At 50.0% G+C, this 19928-nt stretch overlaps 1 protein-coding gene across 1 annotated transcript in view; it reads left to right on the top strand.

The window, feature by feature from the left end:
• The window catches only part of cyldl (cylindromatosis (turban tumor syndrome), like), a 48411-nt gene extending 29715 nt beyond the window's left edge, over positions 1-18696 (top strand). Inside the window, exons 8-15 of the mRNA XM_080213690.1 lie at positions 429-539; positions 2131-2222; positions 4009-4075; positions 7058-7190; positions 10143-10251; positions 11657-11775; positions 15811-16021; positions 18501-18696. Of these exons, the coding sequence (XP_080069816.1) occupies positions 429-539; positions 2131-2222; positions 4009-4075; positions 7058-7190; positions 10143-10251; positions 11657-11775; positions 15811-16021; positions 18501-18685 (1027 nt within the window). The 3' untranslated portion in view covers positions 18686-18696. The remainder of the gene's footprint in view (positions 1-428; positions 540-2130; positions 2223-4008; positions 4076-7057; positions 7191-10142; positions 10252-11656; positions 11776-15810; positions 16022-18500) is intronic.
• Positions 18697-19928: the final 1232 nt, after the last annotated feature.

Here is a 19928-nt window from a genome sequence, read left to right as displayed (position 1 = left end):
CTGGCCCAGGCCCCGCCCAGGCCTCACCCATGCCTGGCCCAGGCCCCACCCAGGCCTCACCCATGCCTGGCCCAGGCCCTGCCCAGGCCTCTCCTGTAGATTAGGTCTCACTTATCAGGACAGAGCCAGGAATGTGATCCTGCGATTGGACGACATTTGCTAAATAATCCTCAGTGTGCTCAGAGTCGCGCTGACAACCAACCCAAAACCGTCAGTTGAGTCCTGGAGACTGCAGGATAAAAACCGTCGACAGAAAATATTCCTTTTCTTTCATCAGTACTGAGGTTCAGTGTGACTCAGCGACTACACCCAGGTCCCTGCCCTGACCCCCCAGCTCCTCTCTCTGACTCTCTTGGTAATATCTTCACGTTCTTTCCCCTGTTGACAGTGTGGGAAAGGTTATGATGTGTGTGCTTGTTACCTGGCAGCCTCTTCTCCAGCACCTTAGTGCTCGACTCCATGCTTCACAAATCCACAAACCAACAATTCAGCCACATCCAGCGGATACTGCGGGAGGAGATTGTGAATCCGCTCCGCAGGTCAGTACAGGGGAGGTGCCGGGGATGGTGGGGGGGGGGGGGGGGTGGTGGTGGGGTGGGGGGGGTGTGGGGGGTGGGGGTGGTGGGGGGGGGGGGGTGTGGGGGGTGGGGGGGGGGTGGGGGGTGTGGGTGGGGGGGGGGGGTGTGGGGGGTGGGGGGGGGGTGGGGGGGGGGTGGGGGGGGGGGGGGGGGGGTGGGGGGGGTGGGGGGGGGTGTGGGGGGGGTGTGGGGGTGGGGGGTGGTGGTGGGGGGGTGGTGGGGGGTGGGGAGGATGGGTGGTGGGAGCGGGGGCGGGTGTGGTGCAGGGATGGGTGGGTGGCAGGAAGAAGGGTCAGCGTTACAATCTCAATCTCCAGCTCGTGTGGCTGAGATGTTTACTCCTGCCCTCCTGTGCACATTTACTCCTTCACCACCACATCCCCCCACTCCCCTGGCGCTGCACTCCATTAGTTCCAACTTTCTCTCTCCATCATAGAAAGCATTCTTTCTGGTTGTATCACAGCTTGGTAAGGGCTCCTGCTCTGCCCAAGACCGCAAGAAACTACAAAACTTCTCTCGTTAGAGAGAAGAAGGTTAAGAGGTGACCTAATTGAGGCATACAAGATGATCGGAGGGTTAGAAAGGGTGGACAGTGGGAGCCTTTTTCCTCGGATGGTGATGGCTAACACGAGGGGCCATAGCTTTAAATTAAGGGGTGGTAATTATAGGACGGATGTCAGAGGTAGGTTCTTTACTCAGAGGGTAGTAAGGGCGTGGAATGCCCTGCCTGCAGCAGTTGTGGACTCGCCAACTTTAAGGGCATTCAAATGGTCAGTGGATAGGCATATGGATAACATTGGAATAGTTTAGGTTAGAGGGTCATTAGATTGGTTCCACTGGTCAGCGCAACATTGAGGGCCGAAGGGCCTGTACTGCGCTGGAATGTTCTATGTTCTAAAAGGTTGTGAATGTAGCCCAATCCATCACGCAAACCAGCCTCCCATCCATTGACTCTGTCTACACTTCCCGCTGCCTCTGAAAAGCAGCCAGCATAATTAAGGACCCCCCACACCCCGGACATTCTCTCTTCCACCTTCTTCTGTCAGGAAAAAGATACAAAAGTCTGAGGTCACGTACCAACCGACTCAAGAACAGCTTCTTCCCTGCTGCTGTCAGACTTTTGAATGGACCAACCTCGCATTAAGCTGATCTTTCTCTACACCCCTAGCTATGACACTGCATTCTGCACCCTCTCCTTTCCTTTGTATGCTTTGTCTGCACAGTGCGCAAGAAACAATATTTCTCACAATACTTGAGCAGGGAAGAAGCTGTTCTTGAGTCGGTTGGTACGTGACCTCAGACTTTTGTATCTTTTTCCCAACGGAAGAAGGTGGAAGAGAGAATGTCCGGGGCGCAGTTGGGTCGATTGAAGAGTTATTATCTGGAAAGGAAGGATATGCAGGGTAAAGGGGAGGAGGAAGAGTGGGCAGAAGTAGGTGAATTGTCCTTTTAGCGGGATAGCATACACACGATGGGCTGACTGGCCTTGTGTGAGAACATTGCAGGGTATCAGTGCATTGATATTGTCTGTCTGTCTGTCTGTCTATTCCAGAGACGGGTTTGTAGACTGTAAGAAGGTGATGAACCTGAGGAAGGAGCTGACACAAGGTGGTTACTGTGCGGGATTTACCACTGAGGAGAAGGGTTAGTATGGAGCATCGCCGCCCTGTCACCTTATTCCCACACAGGGTGTGGGCATCGCTGGCAAGGCCAGCATTTGAACTGGGTGTCAAGAGGGCAGCTCAGAGTCAACCACGTTCCTGTGGAATCAAAACAGAAAATGCTGGAAAACTCGGCGGGTCTGGCAATATCTGTGAAGGGAGAAACATAGTTAATGTTCTGAGTATGGAGGGGTCTTCCTCAGAGAGAGAAATGTGATAAATTGTGTAGTTGGAGAGGGGAGCAGGGCGGAATAGACGGACAGGAATAACACAGTTAATGAGACAAACACAAATCCCATTGGAGAGATGACCTGTGCTCCTTCAAGGAAAACATTCCTGGTGGAGAAATGGCAGCAAATTGAACTGAAATAAAAACAGGGAGTGCTGGAAAATCTCAGCGGGTCTGGCAGCATCTGTGGAGGGAGAAACTGATTTGACATTTCAAGTCTGTGCATTGCTGGGCGGCATGGTGGCACAGTGGGTTAGCACTGCTGTCTCACAGCACAAGGGACCCGAGTTCGATTCCCGGCTTGGGTCACCGTCTGTGTGGAGTCTGCACATTCTCCCCGGGTGCCCCGGTTTCCCCCCACAGTCCAAAGATGTGTGGGTTAGGTGGATTGGCCATGCTAAATTAAATCAGAGGGCTAGGGTAAATAGTGGGGTTTATGGGGATAGGGCCTGGGTGTGATTGTGATTGGTGCAGACTTGATGGGCTGAATGGCCTCCTTCTGTACTTAGGATCGTATGAGTCACATATAGTCCAGGCTGGGTAAGGACAGCAGATTTCCTTCCCTAAAGGACATTAGTGAACCTGATGGGTTTTTATGACAATCATTTTGTAATCACCATTACTGAGACTAGCTTTACAATTCCAGATTATAATAGTTGAATTTAAATTCCACCAGTGCCGTGGTGGGATTTGAACCCACGTCTTCGGAGCATTAGGCTGAGCCTCTGGATTCTGAGGCCAGTGACATTCCCGCTACACCATGTCCATTCAGTCGTTGCTGAAAATGAAGGAAACATAACACCGTTCACAACATGTGGTCTCGCCAACTTTAAGGGCGTTCAAATGGTCAGTGGATAGGCATATGGATAACATTGGAATAGTTTAGGTTAGAGGGTCATTAGATTGGTTCCACTGGTCGGCGCAACATCGAGGGCCGAAGGGCCTGTACTGCGCTGGAATGTTCTATGCTTGACAGCTAATGGATTACTTTTGGAATTACTCGTTGTTGGATTATTGTCAGCAAGCTCCCACAAACAGCAATGTGATAACCTTTTAAATAGTAATGTTAACTGGGGGTAAATATTGGCCAGGACGTGAGCAAAATCCAGCTGAGTGGGTAAACAGCGTTGGTATCATCTGAAAAACGGCCCCTCTGACAGTGCAGCACTCCCGCACTTCAGCAGTGAAGGGTCAGGCTGGATATGTTGTGCTCCAGGTTTCTGGAGTGGGATTTGAACCCACCAACGTCAGATTCAGAGCAGAGTGACACTGCCTCAGCCTCCTTGTCTGAGTGAGGGCGGAGGAATTGCGGTCACACGCACACCCCCTCCGCCCCCTCCACTGCCACCGTGAATGATCAGTGAGGACAAGATGTAATCCTCATGGTGGAATAGCCGGTTAGTGCACGCTCTTGCTGATCCTTGGAGTGAGAGTGGAGGTGTAGGGCAGACACCCCAGCAAGGAGTCAGTGTCTCCCACAGAGGGAATGAGAAGTGAGTGATCCTGGACTGAATGGTGACGAGTGCTTTACTCTTTGCAGATCCCGAGGAGTTTCTCAGTGTGATCATGCAGCAGGTTCTGGGCCTGGAGCCATTACTCAAACTGAGGTGAGCACCTGACTGGGGCCAGAACTCGCCCAGCCCTCCCTCCCTCTGGCCCCCCTCCCTCTAACCCTCCCCTCCACTGCCCTGCCCTCTGGCCCTTCCTTTCTCTCTCGCCTCCCTCGTGCCCTTCCTCCCCTACCTCTCTCCCTCTGCTCTCCTTCCTCTAGCCCTCTCTGGCCCTCCCCCCTCATTCACAGCACGTCACTCCACCTTTGCCTCCTCACTCCGCCCTCACCCCCTCGCTCTGCCCTCACACCCCGCCCCACCCTACGTCCCCCCGCCCTGGCCTCGTCCCCTCACTCCACTCTCGTTCCCCCTCCCCTCCACCCTCGCTCCCCCCCCCCCCCCCCCCCCCCCCGCCCCACACTCGGCCCCCTTTGCAGGAGTAGGCCATTCAGCCCTTTGAGTCCGCTCCATCATTTAAGAAGATCATGGCTGCTCTAACACTCACAGTCGCTGGAATGTTACTGCTCGTCTGCCATGGAATTGGAGCTGATGACGGGTGGACAGTGACACTGTCTGTTGACCTCAAGCAGGATTTTCTGGTCTTATCGAGTCGTAGAGGTTTACAGCATGGAAACATCCCCTTTGGCCCAACTTATCCAAGCCACATGGACAAGTTGGGCCAAAGTGGCTGTTTCCATCTTACCCACATAACTGTCTAAATGCTTTTCAAAAGACAAAATTGTACCCCCTCTACTGCTACCTCTGGCAGCTTGTTCCAGACATTCACCACCCTCTAAGTGAAAAAAATTGCCCCTCTGGACACTTCTGTGTCCCCTCTCACCTTAAACCTGTGCCCTCTAGTTTTAGACTCCCCTACCTTTAGATCCAGCTGATCTGTGCCCCTCATTATTTTATAGACCTCTACAAGATCATCCCTCAGCCTCCTACACTCCAGAGAAAGAAGTCCCAGTCTATCCAGCCTCTCCTTATAACTCAAACCCTCCAGTCCCGGTAGCAACGAGTAAATCTTTTCTGCACTCTTTCTAGTTTAATAATATCCTTTCTATAATAGGGTGACCAGAACTGTACCCAGAATTCCAAGTGTGGCCTTACCAATGTCTTGTACAACTTCAACAAGACGTCCCAACTCCTGTATTCAACGTTCTGACCAATGAAACCAAACATGCCGAATGCCTTCTTCACCACTCTGTCCACCTGTGACTCCACTTTCAAGCAGCTATGAACATGTACCCCTAGATGTCTTTGTTCTATAACTCTCCCCAGTGCCCTACCATTAACTGAATAAGTTCAGCCCTGATTCAAAATGTGTCATCACGCATTTATCTAAATTAAACTCCATCTGTCATTCGTCAACCCACTGGCCCAATTGATCAAGATCCCGCTGCAATCCTAAATAACCTTCTTCAGTGTCCACTACACCATCAATCTTGGTGTCATCTACAAACTTACTAACCATGCCTTCTAAATTCTCATCCAAATCATTAATATAAATGACAAATGACAGTGGACCCAGCACTGATCCCTAAGACACACCACTGGTCACAGGCCTTCAGTTTGAAAAACAACTCTCTACAACCACCCTCTGGCTTCTGTCATCAAGCCAATTTTATTTCCATGTGACTATCTCGCCCTCGATCCCATGAGATTTAACCTTTTGCAACAACCTACCATGCGGTACCTTGTCAAAGGCCTTGCTAAAGTCCATGTGGACAATGTCAACTGCACTGCCCTCATCTACCTTCTTAGTTACCCCTTCAAAAAACCCAATCAGATTTGTGAGACATGATTTTTCACTCTGAAAGCCGTGCTGACTGTTCCTAATCAGTCCTTGTGTCTCTAAATGTCTGTAGATCCTGTCTCTCAGAATACTTTCTAACAACTTCCCCACCACAGACATTAGGCTCACTGGCCTGTAGTTCCCAGGCTTTTCCCTGCAGCCCTTTTTAAACAAAGGCACAACATTCACCACCCTCCAGTCTTCAGGCACCTCACCTGTGGCTGTCAATGATTTAAGCACCTCTGCTAGGGGACCTTCCCCACCCTCCCACAGTGTCCTGGGATACACTTCATCAGGTCCTGGGGATTTATCTACCTTGATGTGCTTAAAGATTTTCAGCACCCCCTTCTCTGTAATATGTACACTCCTCACGACATCACTGTTTATTTCCCCAAGTTCCCTAATATCCATGCCTTTATCGGGTCAAATGAGACTGTAAAATCCCACCTTATGTCATTGCCCCGGTTACCCGGCTAATGCAGTGAGCAATCCTGATGGTTACCTAACCTGGAAGTTTCAATCTGATTTCTGAGATTAAAGAACAAAGAAGAGTACAGCACAGGAAACAGGCCCTTCGGCCCTCCAAGCCTGTGCCACTCATTGGTCCAACTAGACCATTAGTTTGTATCCCTCCATTCCCAGTCTGCTCGTGTGACTATCCGGGTAAGTCTTAAATGATCCCAGCGTGTCCGCCTCCACCACCCTACTTGGCAGTGCATTCCAGGCCCCCACCACCCTCTGTGTAAAATACGTCCCTCTGATATCTGAGTTATACCTCGCCCTTCAGCCCGTGACCCCTCATGACCGTCACCTCTGACCTGGGAAAAAGCTTCCCACTATTCACCCTATCTATACCCTTCATAATTTTGTACACCTCTATTAGGTCTCCCCTCATTCTCCGTCTTTCCAGGGAGAACAACCCCAGTTAACCCAATCTCTCCTCAAAGCTAAGACAAAACATACCAGGCAACATCCTGCACTCTGTCCAAAGCCTCCACGTCCTTCTGGTAGTGCGGCGACCAGAACCGGACACAGCACTCCAAATGTGGCCTAACCAACGTTCTATACAGCTGTAACAGCAGACTCCAGTTTTTATACTCTATACATAAAGGCAAGGTTATTGAATAGTTAGTGATGTTCCCCAGGGTAAGCTGAATGGCCTCGTTCTACACAGGAGGGATTCTATATCACCGAGATACTGAAACCTGTGAGGATAACCGGTCTATTTTCTTCTCACCCAGGTCAGCGGGTCAGAAGGAGCAGGAGTGTTACTGTCACCAGGTTTTCATTGACAAGGATGATGATCTTATTGTTCCCACAGTACAGCAGCTTGTGGAACACTCCTTCCACAGTAACCATCTCAAACTGACTGAGGTGAGAGCACTCAGAATCTCCATTTCCACTCGTAAAATCTTACTGGGAGGGTTAAAGGATGAAGGTGGGATTCACACAATCACTTCCTGTTTCCTCAAGGATTGAAGATTGAAGATGATTTAATTGAAGTATTTTAGACCATCTGATCACAAGATGTAGGAGCAGAGTTAGGCCATTCGGCCCATCGAGTCTGCGCTGTCATTCAATCGTGGCTGATCTGATTCCCATCCCCATTCTCTTGCCTTTCCCCTCTAACCCCCGATCCCCTTATTAATCAAGAACCTATCTATCTCCGTCTTAAAGACGCTCAGTGACCCGGCCTTCACAGCCTTCTGTGGCAAAGAGTTCCACAGATTCCCCACTCTCTGGCTGAAGAAATTCCTCCTCATCTCTGTTTTAATGGAGCGTCCCTTCGCTCTGAGTTCAAGTCTCTCCCACCAGTGGAACCATCCCCCACTCTATTTAGGCTCTCAGTATTCTGTAAATTTCAATTAGATTCCCCCCCTCATCCTTCCAAACTCCAACAACTACAGACTCAGACTCCTGAACCACTCCTCATATGACGAACCCATCATTTCTGGGATCATTCTTGTGAACCTCCCCTGGACCCCCTCCAAGGCCACCACATTCATCCAAAACTGCTCACAGTATTCCAATGGGAATTTAAGCCGATTGAAGTATTTGATCAGGTGGGTAGCAAGAAAGAGGAGTGGGAGTAGACCGCTCAGCCCATCGAGACTGTTCCATGAGTCAGCAAGATCATGGCTTCAATTCATTTTCCCCCCACTCCTTAAATCTCCAAGAGACCAAATATCTGTCTGTCCCACAGCCTGAAATGTATTCAGCGATGGAGCACCCACATCCCTCTGGGAGAAAGAATTCCAAAGATTCACAATCCTCGGGGGGATATCATTTCTCCTCATCTGAAATGATCCGCCCCCTTATCCTGAGGTTGCGCCCCCGTGTTTTAGGCTCCCTGACCAATGGGATCAATCTCTGTGTGTCCACCCAATCAAACCCCTTCAGAGTTTTATATGATTCAATGAGATCACTCACATTCTCCCAATCTCCAGAGAATATAAACCCAATTTACTCAACCTCTCACCATAGGACAACTCCCTCATGGAACCATAGAATCTCTACAGTGCAGAGCGAGGCCATTCAGCCCATTGAGTTTGCATCAACTCTCCGAAAGAAAGTATCTTATCCAAGCCCAACCCCACGCTCTATCCCTGTAACCCTGTTCATTTACCATGGCCAATCACCCTAACCTACACATCTTTGGACACTAAGGGGCAATTTAGCATGGCCAATCCACCTAACCTACACATCTTTGGACACTAAGGGACAATTAGCATGGCCAATCCACCTAACTACACATCTTTGGACACTAAGGGACAATTTAGCATGGCCAATCCACCTAACTACACATCTTTGGACACTAAGGGACAATTTAGCATGGCCAATCCACCTAACCCATTCATTTTTGGACTAGGGAGGGAACTGGAATTCCCACACAGACATAGGGAAAAAAGTGCAGACTCTGCCCGGCAGAGACCCAAGCCAGGAATTGAACCTGGATCCCTGGCGCTGTGAGGCAGCAGTGCTAACCACTGTGCCACCATGCCATCCTAGGGACTAACCTAGTAGACCTTAGCTCCACCCCCTCCTATTTGAATATATTTTTTAAACATGAAGCCAAAAACTGCGTATAATATTCCAAACCACGTCTCACCAAAATTCTGTACAACTATAGCAAGACTTTCAAATTAAAAAGATTATTTATTATTATCACACGTAGGCTTACATTAACACTGCAATTAAGTTACTGTGAACCCCCTCCAGTTGCTAACTCCGGCACCTGTTCAGGTACACTGAGGGAGAATTTAGCACGGCCAATACACCTACCCAGCGTGTCTTTCAGACTGTGGGAGGAAACCGGAGCACCTGGAGGAAACCCACACAGACACGGGGAGAACTTGCAAACTCCACACGGACCTGGGTACCTGGCACAGAGGTAGCAGTGCTAACCACCGTGCCAACCCATTCCTATTCCTGTTCTCCCATCCACTTGCAATGAAGGCCAATGTACCATTTATCTTCCTAAGCTTGTTGTCCCTAGCTTCCTTGTACAGGAACACCCAAGTATCTCCGAACACCCCCATCGACAAGTGACCTGTTCCCGGGTGGTGGAGTTCAGAACAAGGGGAATAACCTTCAGATGGAGTTAATCTATTCGGGGTGATGTCAGGAAGCACAGAGGGGAGTGGAAATCTGGAAGTTTCTCTCTCCAAATGTTGTAGAGATGTGGCATTGATTGAACTCTTCAAACCTGATAGATGTTGGTTGGGTAAGGAGACAGGGTTAGTAGGTGGGGTTAAGGTTCGTATCAGCCATGAGCTAGTTAAATGGATTGAAGGGCTGAATGGCCTCGTTTTGTTCCCTGTTGGTTTCTATAGATTTAGCTTCCTTGCTTCTTATACTCCACCCTTCTGTTAACAGAGCCGAGGAGCCTGTCTGTTTTTATTTAAACCGGTCTAACATGCCCTGCCATTTTCAGTGATCTGTCCGTGTGAACCTCCCAGTCTCTCTGCACCAACTGGAGCCAAGTAGTGGCACGGTAGCACAGTGGTTAGCACTGCTGCCCCTCAGCGTCAGAGACCAGGGTTCGATTCCCAGCTTGGGTCACTGTCAGTGTGGAGTTTACACATTCTCCCCGTGTCTGCGTGGGTTTCCTCTGGTTTCCTCCCACAGTCCAACGATGTGCAGGTTAGATGGATTGGCCACGCTAAATTCTCCCTTAGTGGCAGGGGATTAGCAGGGTAGACGTGAAGGTTATGGGCATAGGGTCTGTGTGGGATTACGGGTCAGTGCAGACTTGATGGGCCGAATGGCCCCCTTCTGCACTGTAGGGATGGTATGAACTTTAACATGAATTGCTTGGTTCCTCAGGTCCCGTCCTGCTTCATCATCCAGATGCCTCGCTTTGGGAAGAATTACAAAATGTTTGAGAAAATCATTCCGTCGTTGGAACTGGATATCACCGACCTGCTGAGTGACAGTAAGTAGAAGCAGAGCCTGGGGGAGGGGGCAGGGGAATTGGGTGGGCACGGGGGAGGGTGATGGGTAAGGGGGGGGTGAGTGCGGGTACTGAGTCAGTGGGCAGAGGGCAGTTACCCCACAGTCTGGGTCCACTTTGCCGTTTCGGGAGGGGCTGGGGTGATGTAAGTTGAACATCATGAGGGAGACTTGGCCCCGAGGTACAGCAGCCTCATCCTTCCCAGTGAGAATCTCTCTCCAGGAAGGTTAAGAGGTGATTAATTGAGGCACAGAAGGTGATCAGAGGGTTAGATAGGGTGGTCAGTGAGAGCCTTTGTCCTCGGATGGTGATGGCGAACACGAGGGGCCATAGCTTTAAATTAAGGGGTGGTAATTATAGGACGGATGTCAGAGGTAGGTTCTTTACTCAGAGGGTAGTAAGGGCGTGGAATGCCCTGCCTGCAGCAGTTGTGGACTCGCCAACTTTAAGGGCATTCAAATGGTCAGTGGATAGGCATATGGATAACATGGGAATAGTTTAGGTTAGAGGGTCATTAGATTGGTTCCACTGGTCAGCGCAACATTGAGGGCCGAAGGGCCTGTACTGCGCTGTAATGGTCTATGTTCTAGGGGAAGATAAGATGGTTGGAATGAGAACTGTTCACAACTCCTCTGTATCTCAACACCGTGAATCTCCCACCAGTAACCCCCCCTATTCCTACCTCGACTCACTGCTCTCCCCTTTCCTCTCCCCGCCCCACCCCACTCGGCCTCGCTCTCCCCCTGCACCCCCACCCCTCCCCCCCGGTCCCTCTCTCCCCCTGCACCCCCCTCCCCCCCGGTCCCTCTCTCCCCCTGCGCACCACACCCCACCCCCCCACCTTCGGCCTCGCTCTCCCCCTGCACCCCCACCCCTCCCCCCCGGTCCCTCTCTCCCCCTGCACCCCCCTCCCCCCCCCCCCCCTCCCCCCCCGTCCCTCTCTCCCCCTGCGCACCACACCCCACCCCCCCACCTTCGGCCTCGCTCTCCCCCTGCTGCCACCGCCCTCCCCGGCCTCACATCCTGCCCCCCCCCCCCCCCCCCCCCCACCTCCCCCAGCCTCACATCCCTCTCCACACCTCCCCTCCTCCGGCCTCACATCCCTCTTCCCCCCTCGCCCCTCAACCTCCCACTCTCCTCACTGGTTCCCCTTCCTCCGCTCCGGCCCCGTGCAGCTCTGTGTCCGTGCCGTGCCTGTCATAATCCTGAGCACCTCGATGAACACCTCCCTTGGTCCCGTGGGGAACAACCCAAGCGTAACCCTCCAGCTGAATTCCCTCTGTGTGGGAAATGGGAAATTCCGGCCTCCTGGAATGGGGTTGTAGCCTGGCGCTCTCACTGACTGGGAGTGGGTGAAATGTTTCCTCTCTCCCTCTCTCTCTGACAGGTCCGAGGGAATGCTGCCTGTGCGGAGAGCTGGCCGTTCAGGAATGTGAGGAATGCTTCACGGACAAACTGTTCTCCAAGACAGGACTCAAACAATACTGTGACACCTGCTGGCATCAGGTATGTACCCGTGTCCCACCCCCCCCCAGAATACATTGCTCCTGCTACATTTGGGATCTCCCACTGCAAGCTTGCAAAATCAGTCAAGTATTTATTAATTATTTAACAGACGTGGCCATCACTGCCTGCATTCATTACTCATCCCTAATTGCCCCTTAGTGACGGGTTTCCTTCTTGAATCGCTGCAAGTAGGGCCATCCACAGTGCTGTTAGGGAGGGAATTCCAGGATTTTTGACCCAGCGGCAGTGAAGGAACAGCGATATAACGATGCTGGGGAAGGGAGAAATATTGGGTGAGATAAGAACATAAGAACTAGGAGCAGGACTAGGCCATCTGGCCCCTCAAGCCTGCTCGGTCATCCAATAAGATCATGGCTGATCTTCTTGTGGACTCAGCTCCACTTATCCGCCCGCTCACCACCACTCTTAATTCCTTTACTGTCCAAAGATTTATCTATCCTTGCCTTAAAAACATTCAATGAGGTAGCCTCAACTGCTTCACTGGGCAGGGAATTCCACAGATTCACAACCCTTTGTGTGAAGAAGTTCCTCCTCAGCTCAGTCCGAAATCTGCTTCCCCTTATTTTGAGGCCTTGCCCCCTAGTTCTAGTTTCACCCACTAGTGGAAACAACTTCCCTGCTTCTATCTTATCTATTCCCTTCATAATCTTATATGTTTCTATAAGATCTCCCCTCATTCTTCTGAATTCCAATGAGTATAGCCCCAGTCTACTCAGTCTCTCCTCATAAGTCAACCCTCTCAATTCTGGACTCAACCTAGTGAATCTCCTCTGCACCCCCTCCAGTGCCAGTATATCCTTTCTCAAATAAGGAGACCAAAACTGTACACAGTACTCCAGGTGTGGCCTCACCAGCACCTTATACAGCTGCAACATAACCTCACTGTTTTTAAACTCCATCCCTCTAGCAATGAAGGACAAAATTCCATTTGCCTTCTTAATTACCTGCTGCACCTGCAAACCAACTCCTTGAGATTCTTCCACAAGGACACCCAGGTCCCTCTGCACAGCAGCATGCTGCAATTCTTTACCATTTAAATAATAGTCCATTTTGCCATTATTCCTACCAAAATGGATGACCTCACATTTACCAATATTGCACTCCCTCTGCCAGACCCTCACTCACTCACTTAGATTATCTATATCCCTTTGCAGACTTTTAGCATCCTCTTCACACTTTGCTCTTCCACCCATCTTAGTGTCATCTGTGAAAATTGACACACTACACTTGGTCCCCAACTCCAAATCATCTATGTAAATCATAAACAATCGCAGTCCCAACACTGATCCCTGAGGCACACCAATAGTCACTGATCACCAACCAGAAAAACACCCATTTACTCCCGCACTTTGCTTTCTGTTAATTAACCAATTCCCAATCCATGCTAATATATTACCTGTAGCATCGTGCATCTTTATCTTATGCAGCAGTCTTTGGTATGGCACCTTGTCAAATGCCTTCTGGAAATCCAGATACACCACATCCAGAAGTTCCCCACTATCCACTGCACATGTAATGTTCTCAAAGAATTGCATCAAATCAGTCAAACGTGACCTTCCTTTCATGAACCCATGCTTCATCTTACCAATGGAACAATTTATATCCTGATGTCTCACTATTTCTTCTTTGATGATAGATTCAAGCATTTTCCCTACTACAGAAGTTAAGCTAACCGGCCTATAGTTACCTGCCTTTTATCTACCTCCTTTTTCAAACAGTGGCGTCACATTTGCTGTTTTCCCATCTGCGGGAACCATTCCAGAGTCCAGCGAATTTTGGTAAATTACCACTAGTGTATTTGCTGTTTCTCCCGCCATCTCTTTTAGTACCCTGGGGTGCATTCCATCAGGACCAGGAGACTTGTCTACCCTTACTCCCATTAGCTTGCTCAACACTATCTCTTTTGTGATAATGATAGTTTCTAGGTCCTCACCTGCCAAAGCCTTCCTGGCATCAATTCTTGGCAGGTACTGGGTTCAGCTCTCCTGCTCTTCATTCCAATAGCAGCAGGGGATGTTTAACACCCATTCTTGTGTGCAGGCTGGCACTGGCAGCGAGGCAGCACTCCCTCAGCGATGCAGTGATGTGTCTGCCTGGCTTGTTGTGCTCAATACTCTGGAGTGGGACTTGAACCCACGACCTTCAGACTTCGCCAACTGAGTCACAGCGGACAGGCCCCGTGTCCCCTGTGCCGGTTACTGTCTCTCCCTCCTCGCTACCTTAGACTGTTTATGAAACCTGTTATTTCCAACTCAACCCATTAACCCTGCTTCTGTCTCTCCACAGATGCTGCCTGAGTATTTCTCACATCTTTTGTTCTTGTCGGCATCTTGGTTTTTTTTTGAGGTTTTTTTCCTGTTTTTGGGGCCTGTCTTGTTTGCCTGTAGGATGCACATCATAATCGTACAATCTGTGAGATACAGGAGCAGAATTAGGCCATTCGGCCCATCGAGTCTGTTCCGCCATTCAATCATGGCTGATATGATTCTCATCCCTATTCTCCTGCTTTCTCCCCAAACCCCTGATCCCCTCATTGATCAAGGACCCATCTATTTCTGTCTTTAACACACTCAATGACCTGGCCTCCACAACCCTCTGTGGCAATGAGTTCCACAGATTCCTCGCTCTCTGCCTGAGAAACTCCTCCTCATCTCGGTTGTAAAGAGTCGCCCCTTAACTCTGAGTAACAGAGTGAATAAGGAACAGTACGGCACAGGAACAGGCCCTTCAGCCCTCTAAGCTTGTGCCGATCACGTTGTCCTCTCTAGACCAACCCCTGTATCCCTCTATTCCCCACCTGTTCACGTGTCTATCCAGATAAGTTTAAAATGTGGCTAATGTATCTGCCTGAAGCATGTCATTGGCAGTGCATTCTGGGCCCCCACCGCCCTCTCTATAAAAGAGAGTGCACCCCCTGCACATCACCACTGAATCTTCCCCCTCCCCCCCCGCTTATCTTGAACATGTGCCCCTTGTAATTGTCATTTCTGTCCTGATGAAAAAGCTTCCAACTATTCACCCTATCCGTACCCCTCATAATTTTATAAACTTCTGTCAGGTCACCCCTCAGCCTCCGTCTTTCCAGGGAGGACAATCCCAGTTTATTCAATCTCTCCTCATGCCTAATACCCCCCAACAACCTTTTCTGTACTCTCTCCAAAGCCTGCATGTCCTTCTGGTGGAATGGTGACCAGAATAGGACACAGTGTTCCAAATGTGGCCTAACCAATGTTTTATAATACTGTAACATAATTTACCAACTTTTATACTCCATGCCCTGTCCGATGAAGGCAAGTATGGCCATATGCTTTCTTCACCACCTTTTCCAGCTGTGCTGCCATTTTTAAGGACCTGCACTCCCAGATCTCCCTGTGTGTCTATGCTCCTGATGGTTCTACCATTTATTTTATAGTTCCCACCTAAATTAGATCCAGCAAAATGCATCACCTTGCATTCGTCCGGATTAAATTCCATCTGCCATTTTTCTGCCCAATTTTCCAGCCTATCAATATCCTGCTGTATTCTCTGACAATCTTCATCACTATCCACAACTCCGCCAAGCTTAATATCACCCACAAACTTGCTTAATCGACCTACATTTTCTTCCAACTCATTTATATATATTATACACGGAGTGTGGAGATCATTGAACCTACGCTGATGAGGGGCAGATTGCTAGAAGCACCCTCATCGTCATAGCAACTGTTTCACGACACCTAATTGGGTTAGGTTGATTGGCCATGCTAAGAAATTGCCCCTTAGTGTCCAGGGATGTGTAGATTAGAGGGATTAGTGGGTATAATATGTAGGGATATGGGGATAGGGCCTGGGGGGGATTGTGTTCGGTGCAGACTCGATGGGCTGAAGGGCCTCTTTCTGCACTGTAGGGTTTCTATGGTTCATACCACACCGTTTGGGTTGAGTGCGATCAGTGTTTGAATCTCTCGCTGCCGTTTATTTCTCTCCGAGGATGACAGCGTTCCTGTTTTGTCTTTGTGGAATTTCCTGCCCCAGGTACATTCCCACTCCTCCAGGCGAGACCACAGGCCCATGAAGCTGGATTGCCCGGAGGGGTTTGTCCGCACTGGGAAGGCCATGGTGCCCCGGGAGAGGATGCAGCTCTTTGCTGTCCTCTGCATCGAGACCAGCCATTACGTGTCGTTCATCAAGTACGGGCCTGAAGACCACCAGTGGATGTTCTTTGACAGCATGTCCGACAGACACGGTGAGGGCCGCAGGGGCAAACGCCGGGAAAGCCGATAACAGAACGGAAAGCGGGTAACAAAGTCTCAGTGCAATCATTCAGGGTGAGGACCAGACCCCTGCTACCTAAACTCACCCTCCGCACTACCTTAGAAATGTTAGGTGGATTGGCCGTGCTAAATTCTCCCTCCGTGTAACCCGAACAGGCACCAGAGTGTGGTGACTAGGGGATTCTCACAGTAACTCCATTGCAGTGTTAATGTAAGCCTATTTGTGACACTAATATATAAACTTCTAAAAAAATCCTTGATTGTTTTTCACTTCCACCCCCCTCGAGGGCAGCAAGTTTCAGGTCACTACAACTCGCTGTGTGGGTAAAGACATCGTTCTTGCGTCATCCACAGATGAAGTTAGGAAACAGTTCTCCACACGCAGGCTGGTGGAAGTGTGCACCGGTCTTCCACAAAAAAACCCCCCACTCATTTAGCCCCGGAGATTGACAAATTTTGTTTTCTGGACAAACTTCCAGGCGGGATTCTGACTTAGAGGCATTCAGTCATCCCACGGATGGTAGCTTCGCAACATTGGTGTGATACGGAGTTAAGATACATATAAGATGATTAGAGGTTTAGATAGGGTGGACAGTGATAGCCTTTTTCCTCGGATGGAGAAAGCTAGCACGAGGGGGCATGGCTTTAAATTAAGGGGGGGGTAGTTATAGGACGGATGTCAGGGGTAGGTTCTTTACCCAGAGGGTGGTGAGGGATTGGAATGCCCTGCCTGCTGCAGTTGTAAATGCGCCTAGTTTGGGGGCGTTTAAGAGATCCGTGGATAGGTTTATGGATGGAAAGGGTTTGGTTTAGGTTAGAGGGTCATTGCCTTTTAACTGGTCGGCGCAACATCGTGGGCCGAAGGGCCTGTTCTGCGCTGTAATGTTCTATGTTCTAAGATACAGGCCACCCGTGATCTTATCGAATGGCAGAATAGACTTGAGGGGCTGAATGGTCTCTTCTGGTTATCCAATGCTGCTCTACAGTGCATCTCCAGCAGGGGTCACTGCATCACCATCTGGAGTGGGAATGTTTTCCAATTTACTTCCCTCCCTCATCTCCCCAGTCAATCTTGGCTTGGGAAATGTTCAAGGACGCAACCTTCTTGGGGTAAAGAATTCCAAAGACTTTCCGCTCTTTGGGAGAAGAAATTCTTCCTCAACTCCGTCTTCAATGAGCGTCCCTTTATTCTGAGATGCTACTCTCCGATCCTAGACTCTCCCCTGAGTCCTCCCTCACAGTAAGAAGTCTCACACCAGGTTAAAGTCCGACAGGTTTATTTGGTCGCAAAAGCCACTAGCTTCCGGAGCGTTGCCCCTTCAGGTAACCTAACGACAGAGCAGTGCTCTGAAAGCTAGTGGCATTTGCTACCAAATAAACCTGTTGGACTTTAACCTGGTGTTGTGAGACTTCTTACTGTGTTTACCCCAATCCAATCCCAGCATCTCCGCATCATTCCTCCCAGTTCCAACATCGCCTAATCTCCTAACTAATTCCACCTTTCCATACTATCCCCAATATCCTTTAAGTTCCCAATGACCCGGTAAGTTATCGACTCCTGTTTTGAGGATACTGGAAGAGAAAATTCCAAAGATTCCCATCCTTCTGAGTGAGGACATTGCTTCCTCTGCTCAGTGCTAAATGGCTAACTCGCTCATCCTGAGACTGCGAGCCAGCAATGGCAAAACATCCTCCCAGCAGCTATCCTGCTGGGCCCTCCCTTCTGAACTTAGTGTTTCTACAAAATCACCCCCTATTCTTCCAAACTCCTGGGAATCGGGGCCTAGTCTCTCGGTGGGACAATCCCTCCACCTCAGGAATCAGTCCAGTGAATCATCCGTGCACTCCCAGTCAGGCAAGCGACCATGAATAGGGAGGGAATAGAGGGATACGGACTGAGTAAGGGCAGTTTGGTTAGGGGATCATGAACAGCACAGGTTTGGAGGGCTGAAGGGCCTGTTCCTTCTTTGTTCTTGTATTAATTCATGGGATATGGGCCAGCATTTATTGCCCATCCCTAGTTCCCCTTGGAGGACAGTTGAGAGTTAACCACATTGCTGTGGATCTGGAGTCACATGTAGGCCAGACTGGGTAAGGATGGCAGATTTCCTTCCTGAAAGGATATTAGTGAACCAGATGGGTTTTTCCGACAATGGTTTCATGGTCATCAGTAGATTCTTAATTCCAGATTTTTGTTTATTGAAATCAAATTCCGCCATCTGCCGTGGTGGGATTCGAACCCGGGTCCGCAGAACATTAGCTGAGTTTCTGGATTCATAGTCTAGCGATAATACCACGAGGACATCGCCTCCCTCATTGTTCAAAACGCAGTAGCCCATCGCCCTGTTTGATGGTGTTTCTTTATCGTGTGACCTGAGGTGGTGAAAGGTTCTATGTAAACGCAGAACTTTTATTTACGAGCTTTCCTGTCCTGCTGATCTGACCCTGCAGGTGGCGAGAACGGGTACAATGTCCCCACGGTGACGCCCTGCCCGGAAGTGGCAAAATATGTCAACTCCTCGGCGGCCCAGCTGATCAAAGAGCACCCGCGTGACATGGAAGGAGTCGCCAAGCGACAGTTGTGTGACGCTTACATGTACCTGTACGAGAACCCGCGGATGGCCGTGTACAAGTGAACTCCCCCCCCCACCCCCCAGCACCCTCCCCCCCACCCCCACACCCTCCTCCCTCAACAACGGTGACCTGCAGAGCTCGGAGGGGGGGTGGGGAGGAGGGGGGCAGGGAGCTCGCTTTCGAAGAACAAATTAAGACGACCATCGGGTGATCTCAAAGAGCCCGAGATACTTCCCCCGGGTCTGGCACTGAGGGAGATTAGACGGGGAGAGGTCGTGCGAGGCTTTGAGTGGACTGATGGACACCCCTCCCCGCTACCCTGTTATTTATTCTGCTTTCCTCTGGAGCCCACCACGGGGTCTGTTGTGTGATTAGGCTGCCTGGTCAAAGTGAAGCGCTCCCCGAGTCTCGGACATTCTGATTTCTGCTTAATTTTTGATGACACTTAATTTGTGGAATGTACCGTTTGTTCGACCTCCCCACCACCCTCAAGGTATTGGCTGTTGCATTCCCGGAACGAAAAGGATAGAACCGGAGCCAATCCTTACGAATTTCTGTGAGCAAAGGACCCGGGTTCGATTCCCGGCTCGGGTCACTGCCTGTGTGGAGTTTGCACATTCTCCCCATATCTGCCTGGGTTTCCTCCGGGTGCTCCAGTTTCCTCCCACAGTCCAAAGATGTGCGGGTTAGGTGGATTGGCCGCGCTAAACTTGTCCCTTAGTATCCTGGGATTAATGGTTAAGTATATGGGGTTACAACGGGCCTGGGTGGGATTGTTGTCGGTGCAGACTCGATGGGTCGAATGGCCTCCTCCTGTTCTGTAGTGTTTCTAGGTGTTACATGTATTGCACCTTACGAGCGTATACCTCCAAACTCACAGTTTCCTCTGCTCCGACCTATAGGTGCATCACGGAATCCCCAGTCAATGGCCGCTACCTAAAGACAATAAAATACACAATTAGCATACAGTTAACCGGGTAAATTGCTTTCCGGATTAATTAACTATACCCGCTCCATAGTGAAGGAGCTCTCATTAGGAAGGGAGTTCAGGAATCTTGACGCAACAATGTTGAACAAATGTCAATATATAGGGGATCGAGACACAAGGTAGCTTCTAGCTATCCTCGCTTTCTCCTGCCTCTCCTTCTGCACATGTATGGTAGCTGCCTCTAATTCCCCGCTACGGTACAGGAGGATCTATCTCCCCAGCGGCTGTTTCTGTTCAGACTACCTGGAAACATTTCCCAGGCTGGTGATTCTTCAGGTTTGCTATTTTGTTTCTCATTTCCTGTTGTATTGGCAAAA

The sequence above is a fragment of the Carcharhinus amblyrhynchos genome, chromosome 2 (genome assembly GCF_965287045.1).
Source record: "Carcharhinus amblyrhynchos chromosome 2, sCarAmb.v2.hapA, whole genome shotgun sequence".
Taxonomy (NCBI): domain Eukaryota; kingdom Metazoa; phylum Chordata; class Chondrichthyes; order Carcharhiniformes; family Carcharhinidae; genus Carcharhinus; species Carcharhinus amblyrhynchos.
The sequence above is the reverse complement of the archived record's forward strand: the minus strand, read 5'-3'. Positions and strand labels throughout refer to the sequence as shown.